The 12,592-nt window shown below is 62.2% G+C and overlaps 1 protein-coding gene across 1 annotated transcript in view; it reads left to right on the plus strand.

The window, feature by feature from the left end:
- FIBCD1 (fibrinogen C domain containing 1) overlaps positions 1 to 9,539 on the plus strand; it is a 30,276-nt gene extending 20,737 nt beyond the window's left edge. The window contains 3 exon segments of the mRNA XM_047098190.1: positions 3,471 to 3,567; positions 8,556 to 8,735; positions 9,280 to 9,539. Of these exon segments, the coding sequence (XP_046954146.1) occupies positions 3,471 to 3,567; positions 8,556 to 8,735; positions 9,280 to 9,539 (537 nt within the window).
- Positions 9,540 to 12,592: the final 3,053 nt, after the last annotated feature.

A 12,592-nucleotide genomic window follows, 5' to 3' on the forward strand; every position in this document is an offset into this window, starting at 1 on the left:
TCGGGGGAGCGGGTGGCAATTCACGTCCTACTGGCGGGACAGACGGGCCGGAAGCGGATACGTCCATCTTTTACGCGCTCCCTCTTCGAGTCTTCCCGTCTGGCTGACCCTTGCTCTGTACTCGAAGGCCTCCTGCCTGGTGACAGCCGTCCACCCAGCGTCCCTGAAGTCCAGCTTGCGGCTCAGCCTGGGACCCTGAGTCCGAGAAAGCGTACTCCTGGGAAGTCTGGAGAGCCAGCGGTCTGGCCTGGCGCACGCCTGGAACTCGCCGGCCCCGTGGCGCTGTAATTGGCTTGAGGGCGAGGCCGGGGGGGCCGAGTCTGAGATCCTGGCCGGTGCCGTCGCTCAGTGTTTTGAGCCAACGAGTAAGGACAGCCCGTGGCAGAGGCCGGCAACGTCCAGAGCCGTGCTTCTCAGACTGCGGGCCGTGATCTCTCGGCCGGTGGCGAGATCGATTGAACGGTTTGTGATCGATACTACTTTTTAAATCAAACAGAGTGTAATAGATTAGGACAGGATAGAAAATATTAGCGCCCATCCGTCTTACTAAGGGCAAGTATCATTCCGGGAAGGTTTGGTTTCTGATACAAACGCCTGTGGGTGTGCGCGTCGTCACGTAAACTGCGCCTCCCGGGGTCGTGGCCGTGAAGTCTTTTTTTTTTTTTTTTTTTGTGATTTTTTTTTAACGTTTATTTATTTTTGAGACAGGGAGAGACAGAGCATGAACAGGGGAGGGTCAGAGAAAGAGGGAGACACAGAATCCGAAACAGGCTCCGGGCTCTGAGCTGTCCGCGCAGAGCCCGACGCGGGGCTCGAACTCACGGACCTCGAGATCATGACCTGAGCCAAAGTCGGCCGCTTAACCGACCGAGCCACCCAGGCGCCCCAATCGTCGTCATGAAGTCCTAACCGCAGACCCTCCTCGCGGATGTGTCTGGGCCCTTCGAGGATCATGATTCATTATGCCTGTGGTTAAAGCGTTCTCATTGGCACACAATTGCTGTGGCTTCTAAGCTGGTGCAGACCCAAACCGTCCGTCGGGGACGTCTGCCACCCTTGTTTGACGGCAGTGTGGTTTCCCCGGGGGCAGGGCGGCCCGTGCTCACCCACCGATGGTGCAGCCGGGCCGAGCCCAGCAGCGCTCCGGCCTGTTACTGGCACCGGGAAAGAGGGGCTGAGAACAGGGTTTGGAGGTCGGCTCTCTGGAGGGAGACAGTTCTGGCCAGTGGCAAATAAGAGTGACGTGGGTGGGTAGGACTTTGGCCCCTGGGTGTCCAGCCTGGCCTTGGGCTGGGGTGTGAGGTGTGGGTCAGACTGCCCACTCCATGCTCACGGCCGCCTGGCTTCTGTCTGCTGTAGGGACGAGGGGGTCGGGGGACAGGATTCGGTAAATAAGCGTGTGCTCAGTGAGGACTCAACCCCGGCACCTGCTGTGGCGGGCGCTCGACACCAGCTCATCTTGGGCGCCCTGCCCCCCGCTCTTCGATCAGTCCTGCTTCAGGGGAGGGTGGGTGAGGGGCATGGAGGAGGGCACCTGTTGGGATGAGCACCGGGTGTTGTATGGAAACCAATTTGACGATACATTTCATATTGAAAACATCAGTCCTGCTTCCCGCGTGGGAGGGGGTCCCCTGTGTCCCGCGGCCCTCAGGGAGATGCTCAGTGGAACATCTGAATGGATGAGGGAGGCGTGGGGGTGGGCTGCTGGACGGCCCAGGAAGGACATGCGTAGGGGGCAAGTCTGGAAGGAAGAGCAGGGCATTCCTGGGGCAGGGGCTGCGGAAGAGGGGCAGAGGGAGGCCCGACGGCCAGGCCTGGGTCTCCATGCGGCCATTCTCCTGCAGCGGGCATGCTCCGAGCCCCGACCGTGTGCCAGGCCCCGAGCGTCTTCCCCGTGGACCGCCACGGTCCATAGGGGAGGTGCTGCTGTGACCCCCACTTATAGAGAAGGAAACGGAGGCTCAGAGAGGTGCGGTAATGGCCAGCGCTCTAGGTGGCGGGGCCCAGGTCCCCACCATCCCGCCCCCCGGCCCCGGCCCCCCGTCTCCCCGGCCCCCGACTCCCTCCTCCCGCAGAAACGGGCTCCCCCCTGCCTTCTGCCTTCTGGAGGCTTCTCAGGGGAGCGTCTGAGCTTCTGCCAGGATTAAGCCTTTCAAAGGGCGCGTGCTCAGGGTCCCAATCCGGCCCGTCAATACCCGCTGCCCACCACCTCTCAGATCTCTCCGAGCCTGATCGAATTTCCTTCCCCAGCCAGTCCCTTCTGAGCATTTCCACCTGTCGGGGCCGGGCCAGGTTTGAGGTAGCGAAGCCACTCCCTGACGTCACGGCTGCCCAAACGCCGTGACTGACGGGTCCCCACGGGCAGGGGCAGAGCAGGAGGCCAAGCTCACGGCAGATGATGCGCCCGGGCGGTTCCGGGCGACCGAAATCAGGCTGCTTAGTAATGAATCCGGCAGGCTGCTGGTGCCGCAGCCAAATCTCTAACACCTCGCACGCGGTACAGATGGAGGCGGGGGGGGGGGGGGGGGAGGGGGCAGAGGGGGAGCGGGTGCTGCCTCGGCAAACAAGCAAGAAAAAGGCTTGTTACACAGAACGAGTTGGAAGGGGGAGGGCGGGAGGGGGCAGCCAGGAACGGGATCGTCAGCGGATCCTGGAAATACTCAAGGCAGCTCTCTGGCCTGGACCAGCGTGGTACTTATTTGAAAGCAATTTAACCGATGGGATTCCTGACTCCCAAATCAAGAAGGTTATTAAAATGGAGAACAGAGGCAGCTCGGCTGCTCGTCGGTACCCTAGTCACACCCCCGTGGGCTGTGGACTGCTGTCCCCCCCTCCCTAGTCACACCCCCGTGGGCTGCGGACTGCTGGCCCCAGCCCCCACCCCCCAGGAGCGGCTGGGGCTCCGGTTCCCCAAGCCCCCACGGATCCCCGGGCCCCGGGCTTCTTATCCCGGGGGGAGGGCATGCGTGGCTCTGGCAGAATCATTTTGCGACACGGAGCTCTGGAGGCTTCGGGGCATGTGTGTGGGTGTTCTCGGTTTTTACCAACTCGAGAATGGATTGTTTGCTCAGTTTCCTCTTGACCCCGGGGAAAGATACTAGGGCCCTTGCCCATGCCTCTTATTTGACCAGTGGGGAAACTGAGGCCCAGGCCCGGGTGGGGCCAGTCCAGGGTCGTCCAGCAAGGCAGCAGGGGTGGGCCCGGAAGCCAGGGTTTCGGCACCCGGGTCTAGCAGGATTCCTTCCTGAGGGGCCATTTTGGGGGTCTGGGGGCATTTAGTCTGTCCCGCCTTGTGCCACCATGAAGGCCCCTGAGTCCCTGCTCTGCTCTGGGTCCCGTGCCGGGGGCGGGGAGCCCGGCCCCTGCCCTCCGCAAGCAGGCAGGTGGAGGGATGCCTGGGGCCGGGGACACGTCGGGGTGGGCGTGGGGGGGCCCGGGGGCTGTTGGACCCAGCTCTCCATCCTTTGTAGGTGTTTCAGCGCCGGGAGGACGGCTCCGTGAACTTCTTCCGAGGCTGGGAAGCGTACCGGGACGGCTTCGGCAAGCTCACGGGGGAGCACTGGCTAGGTGAGGGCCGGGACACCTGCCTGCCGAGGGGACGCGCCCTCCCCGGGTGGCGGGAGGTCACGGTCTCCAGGGGCCTCCACACACCCGAGCCAGCTCCCAGGTGTTGCCCGGAAAGGCGTTCCGTGCGTTCAGCGTGTCTGCGGTCGGTGAGCAGGAGGCCAAAGGAAGAAGGGGCGCGGCGAGACGGGGGGGTCCCTTGGAGGGGTGTGTGCGTTTCCAGGCGGGACGGCCGGTGGCCATCCTGGATCCAAAGAGCTGGGGGCAGGGGCAGGGCTCGGTTTCGGGTACGGGGAGGGCCAGACCAACCCCCAAACTGCCCTGCCCTCGGGGGTCAGCAAACGCCCGAGGTGTGCTTGGGGCACCAAGGCCATGACTCCCAAAAGAGAGGCCACAGTTCCTGGGGCCCCAGGGCACGGCGCTCGTTTCCCATCTTTGGCACACAGTCTGTGCGGAGCAGAGTAAGGGCTCAAAAAGCTCGTGTCCATATTATGTTTACATACTATTTATCTTTAAATTCACGCAGCATTTAAACATTGGGGTATCTTACATAATGTCATTCGGAAGCATAACATCCATAAAAAATCACAGGTCTGAGGTCTTATATATATTTGGGAGGGAGTTGGGACTCGAGGTGAGGTTTTCTTTATTATTATCTGAGAAAGAGAGAGAGAGAACTTGAGTGCGGAGAGAGAGAATCCCAAGCAGGTTCCATGCTCAGTGGGGAGCCCGATGCGGGGCTCGATCCCACAGCCCCTGGGATCGTGACCTGAGCTGAAATCGAGTTGGATGCTCAAGTGACTGAGCCACCCAGGTGCCCCTGCTTTATGTACATATAATTCACTGTTTTAAAGTGCACAGTTCAGGGTTTGTTGTTGCTGTTTTTTGAGAGAGAGAGAGAGAGAGAATGCAAGTAAGAGAAGGGCAGAGAGAGAGGGAGACACAGAATCCAAAGCGGGCTCCAGGCTCCGAGCTGTCAGCACAGATCCTGACGTGGGGCTCGAACTCGCGAACCGCGAGATCATGACCTGAGACAAAGTCAGATGCTTAACCGACTGAGCCACCCAGGCACCCCCGGGGGGGGGGGTTAATATATTCAGAGTTGTGCAACTCTCCTAATTCCAGAACGTCTTCTCCACCCCAGAAAGCTCAGAGCCCTGTGCCCCCGTGAGCAGTCACCCCCATTTATATTTTCAATATATATTAAAACCGAGGTGCCTGGCTGGCTTAGTCGGAGGAGCGTGTGACTCTTGATTGCGGGGTCATGAGTTTGAGCCCCACGTTGGGTGTAGAGGCGGCTTAAAGACATAAACTTTAAAAACCAAAATAAACAACACAGCACGGGAAAGACACGCCATGTTTGAACGGCCTCACACACCCCAGGGCACACCGGCCCCACTCTGGCCTCCCCAGGCATGGACATCTGGGAACGTCCCCCCTAGCAGGGCTGGGGCAGCTGGGCAGGAGGGAGAGGGGGTGAGAACAAAGGCACGGGGCGTGTGGCTGGGCTCCAGGTGGGCGTCAGGAAGGTCCCAGGCCTGTAGGGCTTGCTTTCAGGGGACCTTCTGGGGGGGAAGGAGAGGGTCAGTCCCAGAGGTGGGACCGGGCACGTGCCCGCTCGCTGTGTGCGCAGAGGCACCCGGCTGGTGATCTACGCTGTCGTTTGCCTTATGTCCGTCTCCCGCCTCCATGACCCTGTGATGCATGAGGACAGGACCCTCTCTGTCCTGACCTGCCCTGTGTCCCTGTTACCAGGAAGGGGCTGGCTGCAGGAGAGGCCAGTGTGAACTTCATCACCACGGTCTCTACTTAGTGCCCAGCCCACCTTATACACTTCAGCCTTGACCCCTCACACCCACCCTCACGGCTGCACTGCTGTCCTCCCCTTTTATGGGTGAGGAAACCGAGGTCCAGAAAGAGTGGGGTGTGTGTGTGTGTGTGTTGGGGCGGAGGACGCCTGGGCAGGATTCACGAGCTTTAAAGTATACCCTGAACTGAGTGAATGAGAGCAGGGGCGGGATAGGGGCCGGGGGAGAGAAGCTTCTAGGTGGGAGACCCTTCCCCGGTCCCTCGGCCCCGCCCCCAGGTGGGTGCATAAAGACAGGGAGAAGCTGGGGGGGGGGGCTGTTTCCATATCACCACCCGCCCCCTTAGAGCAGCGTTGGTGACCCTGCCACTCACGGCATCTTAATTGAAATCTATCAGCAGCCACCGAAGCTTCGGGAGGAAGCATTTAAGCAGGGCCTTGATTAGCTCCTGGCAGACAGGGAGCCCTGAGGAGAATGTCAACGTAGCCCTCTACCGCCCTGGCTGTTCCCTCCCTCTGCTTTTCCACACTCCCCTGTCCCCTTTCATCCAGGGTTTTGTCTTCTCCTATTGAGTTATGGGAGCTCTTTATATATTAAGGTTATTGATTCTTTGTCAGATGCACATGATACATATTTACTTCCAGTCATTTGTCTTTTGGCTGCTTTTTTGTTGCTGTTGTTAAATTATTGCTGATTTCCTAGATGTTTTAAACTTTTATGTAGCCAATTCTTGCCAGTTTTTTCCTTCCTATCCTCTGGGCTTGAGGCCCTGCTTTCCCCTCCCGGTTTTCTAAAAATGATTCCTATCTTAACAAAAAAAATTTTTTTTCTTTAGTGTTTGTATTAGGTGCGGATCCATAACCCATTTGGGAGTTTGTTCGGGGTGACGATATGAGGGTTGGAGGTCTGAGTATTTTTCCTCTCTCTTTTTTTGTTTTTAATTTTTTTTAACGTTTATTTATTTTTGAGACAGAGAGAGACAGAGCACGAACGGGGGAGGGTCAGAGAGAGAGGGAGACACAGAATCCGAAACAGGCTCCAGGCTCTGAGCCGTCAGCACAGAGCCCGATGCGAGGCTCGAACTCACACACCGTGAGATCGTGACCTGAGCCGAACTCGGACGCTCAACCGGCTGGGCCCCCCAGGCGCCCCTTCCTCTCTCTTTTAACCCCCCAGACGCCTCTTCCTCCAGCTGATGGCGATGGGGGCCCCGATCTCAGCTCACCATCCAGGGGCCCAGTGAGGTGGCGGGGGGCGGGGCAGGGGGGCGGGAGTGTCCCGGCAGGTCAGGATTTCTGCAGGGGCTGCAGAAACACAGAAAGTGAAGAGAGAGGGAGAGCAAGGGGGTGGAGACGGCAGAGGAACCCCGCAGCCCCCACCCGGCCCCTCCTCCAGGGCACCCTGCCCAGGGGCCCCTCGCGGGCGCTGGGATGGCCCATCCAGCTTAGCCCAGAGGAATGATGTGCCAAATGTGGGCCTTTGGGCACCAGCCACCACTCAGTGATGGGGAAAGGGATTCCCCAACGTCCCTGCCAGGCTGGTCTCCCTCTTGCCCTGTCCCTGGAGCCGATGATCCATCTCGGACAAGAACTGGGTAAGGGCAAGGCGTCTGGGCCAGTCTGCCTGGGTTCAACTCCTAGCTCTGCCACTTACCAGCTGGGTGACCTGGGCCCGCACCTTAACCTCTCTGTGCCTCATTTTTCTCACCTGTAAAATAGGGATAATGAAGCCCCTGCCTCGTTGACCATGACAGCAGGAGCAACAGACACCCGGGTAACGTGTGCAGCGGGCCAGGCGCTGTTCTAAGAGCTGTTCAGGGATTCTTTAATTAAATTGGGCTCATTCTAATTCTGCTGGATTCATTAACCCCCGAGAAGTGCTCGGAACGGTGCCCGGCATTCGTAAGTGCCGTCCAGCTGGTGGCTGTTGTCGCCCCTGCCCTTACAGCTTGCGGAACCCTCCTGGCCCTTCATCTCAGCCCCGTGAGGCCCACTCCGCAGATGTACAAGCCGGGGCCCCGAGAGAGGGACAGCGGCTTGCTCTGAAACTCCAGCCCGGGCGGGGGGGAGCAGAGCAGAGCAGAGAGAGGCAGGGAGACGAGACCCTTCTGCTCTCAGAGCCCGGTCCTGGCCAGGTCCCGGGAGAGTAGGGTGGGCGGGGTCTGCCGTGGCCCCTGCGACGTCACGGCGGCTTCTCCTGTGCCCCCGACCTAGACCGTGGGACCCAGGCTTCCCTCCGGCCTCGCTGGGGGGGGGGGGGGTCCGCGCAGCCTCCTCGCCCCGTTAGCTTGCACACCCCGGCCCCACCGATGGGTTTGGAGCTCAGGAGGGAGAGGCTGATGAAGTGTCACTCGATGCTGATAAGTTGTAATTTTAATTAAACGCCCTCGTAATCAAGAGGTAATCAAAGTGGCAGGCAAGCACCTTGAATGTGAGTGTGTGGGAGGGAGGGAGGGCGCGGGACGATGGGGGTGTGGGGGCAGGTACAGGGCCAGGCCCTGGAGACAGCAGGAGACTCAGCCCTCCCACTTCTCCGCTCAGCCGCTGAGGCAGCATTTATTGAGCACCTATGGTGGACGGAGCCCCGCTCACATGCTGGGATTCAGCGTGAACGGGACAGTCCGTTGCTCTCATGGAGCTTCCACAGTGGGGGGCAGGCCTCGGGGGCACAGAATGATACACACCAACGGGGGGAGCAGCTGGGTTGGCAGAGGTCCTGGACCCAGACAGGAGGCCAGGCAGCCTTCCCCAGGTGCGGCCTGAAAACGAACAGAGCATAATGTGGGGGAGTAGGGACAAGTGTCCCAGGCAGAGGGAACAGCATGTGCCAAGTCTCAGAGGCCAGGTTCAGGGAGATATATACGCGTCCCAGATCCTTTCCGGCCGGAGCCCTGAGTGGGAGAGAGGATGAGGGGGGTCGCCACCCCCAACCCAGATTTTCCGGGTTCCTTCCGAAACCTACAGTCTTTCTACTGACCTTCCACTCAAACGTTTGGAAAGCAGAGCCCGACTTAAAGCCCGACAGAGAAAACCAAACACGAGAAATGGTCGGTCCTCGGTTTGCTGCCAAACACAGGCTGGCCCCAGCCGCGTGCCCTCGGCTCTCGGGGCGCCCCAGTTCCCTCCCGCGGGGGTCACCTGTGAGCCCCTCCCCCCACGTCTGCCCTTCCCTCCCCGACTCCAGGGCTCAGGAGGATCCACGCTCTGACCACGCAGGCCGCCTACGAGCTCCACGTGGACCTCGAGGACTTCGAGAACGGCACGGCCTACGCCCGCTACGGGAGCTTTGGCGTGGGCTTGTTCTCCGTGGACCCGGAGGAAGACGGCTACCCGCTCACCGTGGCCGACTACTCGGGCACTGCAGGTGGGACCCCGGGGCGGCAGCGGGGAAAAGGGAGGGCAGGTGTGGGGGGACGCCCACCAGTCTCCCCACTCAGGAGGTCAAAGAAGCCCCAGGCCCAGTGCTTCTGGCCTCCACCTTCGAGTCCCGCCTGGCCCCCATCCCGGCAACGCAGAGCACCGGGGCCCGAACTGTTCGCCCATTTGGCAGACGGGCAAAGGGAGCCTCGAGCCAGGCAGCAGGACACCCGGGGCTTGTGTTCTGCTGGGCCTCTAAAGTGTGGTGGCTGCACCTCTCCGGGCTGGGTTTCTCTTCTGAGGCGGAGGCAGGAGAGCAAGGAGAGGGAGCGCGTGAAGAAGCTGGGAGAAGGGACAGAGACGGCCAGGACCCAGGGACAGCCCGGGGACCCCCAGGGCGGCACCGTGGGCGCACGCGAGCCGCACAGGCTCCAGGGTGTGGTGGGACAGACGTGCGCGCACAGCCGGGCACACGTGGGCCACCACGGCGCACGTCCAGGGGAGGCGCCCTGAGGACGCAGCGGCGTGCGTCTGTGTCTGCGCCTGCGCAGGGGACTCCCTCCTGAAGCACAGCGGCATGAGGTTCACCACCAAGGACCGCGACAGTGACCACTCGGAGAACAACTGCGCGGCCTTCTACCGCGGCGCCTGGTGGTACCGCAACTGCCACACGTCCAACCTGAACGGGCAGTACCTGCGGGGCGCGCACGCCTCCTACGCCGACGGCATCGAGTGGTCCTCCTGGACCGGCTGGCAGTACTCGCTCAAGTTCTCCGAGATGAAGATCCGGCCGGTCCGCGAGGACCGCTAGCTGGGCGCTCCCCACCCCGGCCCCCGCCCCCACCCACCCCCGCGCCCCCCGTGGTCCCCGAACCCAGCCCCACCCTGCATCTCTCCCCCCGACGCCCACCTGCCCGCACGTGGCCGGCCTGCTCACGTGTTGGGGGGGGGTTGTACGTCCCCTTCACGCTGTCCTCACCCCTCAGTTCACCTCTGCTGATGGGGGGGGCGACTCGACACCCCCAAATTCTGCCCGCCCGGACTTCGGCTCCTGGGCTAAGCGTCTTGACTTCCCGTGCTCAGCAGTCGGCCCGGCACCCCGGGAGACCCTCCGCTTCGCCCGTCCAGACACCCGGCGTTATGGGGGCACAGGGCAGGGGCCGGCGGCACCCCCAGCGGCCTTTTCAGGAGACGGAGGGAGTGTCTGGTCTTTCTGAGTCAGGTCTGAGGCCAGCCGCCTCTGGCCTCGAAATTTCACTTCCCTGGTGCCTGAGGATCCGGCCTCTCCCCCAAGGGCCAGACAAAGGCTGGACAGCCATATGCCAACCCTTCCCCCAGGCCAGGCCGGGGTGCGGCTGCCCGTGGGGACTCCTACCCCGAGGCCAGTTTCCTGGAGCTCCCCCACCCCCCACCCCTGTGTTCTGCAGGCCTGGGAGGTCCTCAGTCCCTTTGGCTGCTGCGCCCAGCCTCCTGCCTTCCTGGGGCGGCGGAGCCCCACCCCACCCTATCCTCCTTCCCGCGGGAGGCTGGGGCAGGTCCTGAATCCTCTGGGCCTGGCCGGTGAGGATCTCTATTTTCTGGGCTGCCGTGGGGCGTGTCCCACCATTCCCAGGGACTCCGGGATCCTAGGGCCCCCTGGCATCAGGTCTGCAGGGGGGAGGGTGGACCAGGAGGGGTTGGGTGGCCCTTAGCCCTTCAGCCGGGAGACTGCTGTCTCAAGTGGGGGCGGCTGCCCCCTGCTGGCGACTCTGGGCACTGCCAAGACTCGCTGGGCAAATGGGGGAGACTGAGGCACCACCAGACGCTCGAAACCATCTTTCATTGAATCCTCCCAATGCCCAACATACTATCACTCTACCCCTCCCCCTCCCCCTAAGAACTGGCCAAGATGAGCAGCCCTCAACCTGATATCAACCCGCTGGGACCCCAATGCCTTTGCCCTCAGAACGAAGCACCAGGCTGTTTTTCTACGTTCCTACCTGTGGGGATTTGATGGGGACGGGGGGGGGGGGGCGTTTCGAGAGGGCTGGAAGGTCACCCTGGGGAGCAGCCCGGCTGCTGGAGCCGTGTGGGGTGGGGGAGATGGGGGGAGGAGGGCTCTCCCCTGCCAGTCCCCTTTCCCGTCCTCTAGAAGAGAGCCAGCCCCCCACCCCACCCCGAGCTGCCAGGACCCGCGGCCACAGCGCAGACTCTGGCTGGGTGGGACCCCAAGTCCTCATCCCGGGGAGCCCCCTTCTCCCCCACCAGCCCCCGGCGAGCGCCGGCTTCTGCCGCCAGCCTTGCAGTGCCAGCCGCCGTTTGGAAAGTGTCGAGCGCTTTCTGATCTGTCATCACACAAACTCCCGGTGAGTGTGATGTTAACGGATTCACAGATGTGCGTGCGCGTCGGGAAGCTCAGGGGCACTCCTGCCAGGGCTTGGCTGCAGAACAGACGTGTGCCGCGGCTCCGGCCTGGTGTGGGGACAGGTGCGGGTGGCCTTCAGGAGCATCCGGCCGACCTGAAGACACCCGTTCCTGCCGACCCGGGAGCGCCAGCCCCGCTCCCGGCCCAGGACTGGCACAGAGGGCTGTGGCCGGCTCAGACACTGGCTGAATGGGCACTAAAGCCGTCACGGTGGGCCAGCGCACCCCCCTTCCTAAAGGGCACCCTTTGAAGGCTGGTGCGGAGCCCAGAGGGTCCCTGAACACCCGCTCCGGCCCAGGAGGCTGTGCTGAGCAAAGCAGGCTCTGGCCCCCGGCCTCCGGGAGCCCGCGGTGTGAGGTCAGCGTGGATGGCCGTCGAGTGAGTGATCCCAGGAAGAAGAGGGTGTCAGGAGAGCAAGTCGCAAGACGCAGCTCCACTGAGGACGGAGGGATGTGTGCAAAAGGTCACCCGGGACCCAGGCTCATTGCACCTGAACTCCGTCTCGAGGGGCCTAAGCTGATGGTTTGACCGTGGGGGTCTGTGACCTGACCAACCCTCCCTCCCTTTCCTTCTTCCACTGATGAGGGGAACGACGAGTCAAGCAGAGGAGGGGTCTCGACACGGGGATCTCGGGGGCAGTGCACGGGGCTCCAGAAGCTGCCGAAGGTTCCCTTCCCCCAGCACGGGTAGGTTCTGTGCAATCAGCCAGTGGCCTCACTCATTCTGCACCCCCCGCCCCAGACTTTGGACGCGTCTCTCGAGAGTTCAACCAGAGGCCACCTGATGGGCCACCTGAGCTCGCTGCGTCCAGAGGGCGGATGGCGCCTGCACTTCCGCCCTCGGTGGCCTCAGCACCACCCACCAGGGGATCAGGACAGTGCCGGGAGTAGTGCCCGGATCGCATCGTCCCCCTGTGGCTGTGTGCAATTCGGCTTGAGAATGTTCGTCTTGGGGGCAGAAACGGTATCACAGGCCTGCCTCTTCCTGCCCCCCTGCTCGCCCCACCAGCCACCCTCGGTCACACGGGCCTCTGGCTGGCCGGTCTGGGGCCCGAGCCCCATCACCCAGGATTCGGAAGGTCGGTCAACAGGATCTGCCCCACGTCATGGCGACGGGGGGGGGGGGCTTCGGCTAGGCCCGTGGTCACACCTCTGTCCCGTGCAGTCTGAGGAGCAACGTGCCTGCGGGAGACATGCTAAACCTAGAACAAAGGGCGCTGGGCTCTGGTCCATGCGGCCGGGGGCCTCCCCAGGGCCTCTGTCTTCACCTGCCTGCAGGGAGAGAGCTATCCCCAGACCCCAAGGGGGCCAAGCGGCTGGCAGGACTCAGCAGACCCAGAGGTTTGGGGCTGGACACGGGGGGGACTGCCCGACTGTCCACACACGGCTGGCAGGGTGTGTGTGGAGGTGCTGGAGGACCAGCACGGCTGCCGATGGACAGAGCGTGGTGTGGGACAGAAG

This window comes from Lynx rufus, unplaced genomic scaffold, assembly GCF_022079265.1.
Source record: "Lynx rufus isolate CCGP_SWC_20201006 ecotype Redwood Valley unplaced genomic scaffold, mLynRuf1.p SCAF_44, whole genome shotgun sequence".
In the NCBI taxonomy this organism is placed as follows: Eukaryota; Metazoa; Chordata; class Mammalia; order Carnivora; family Felidae; genus Lynx; species Lynx rufus.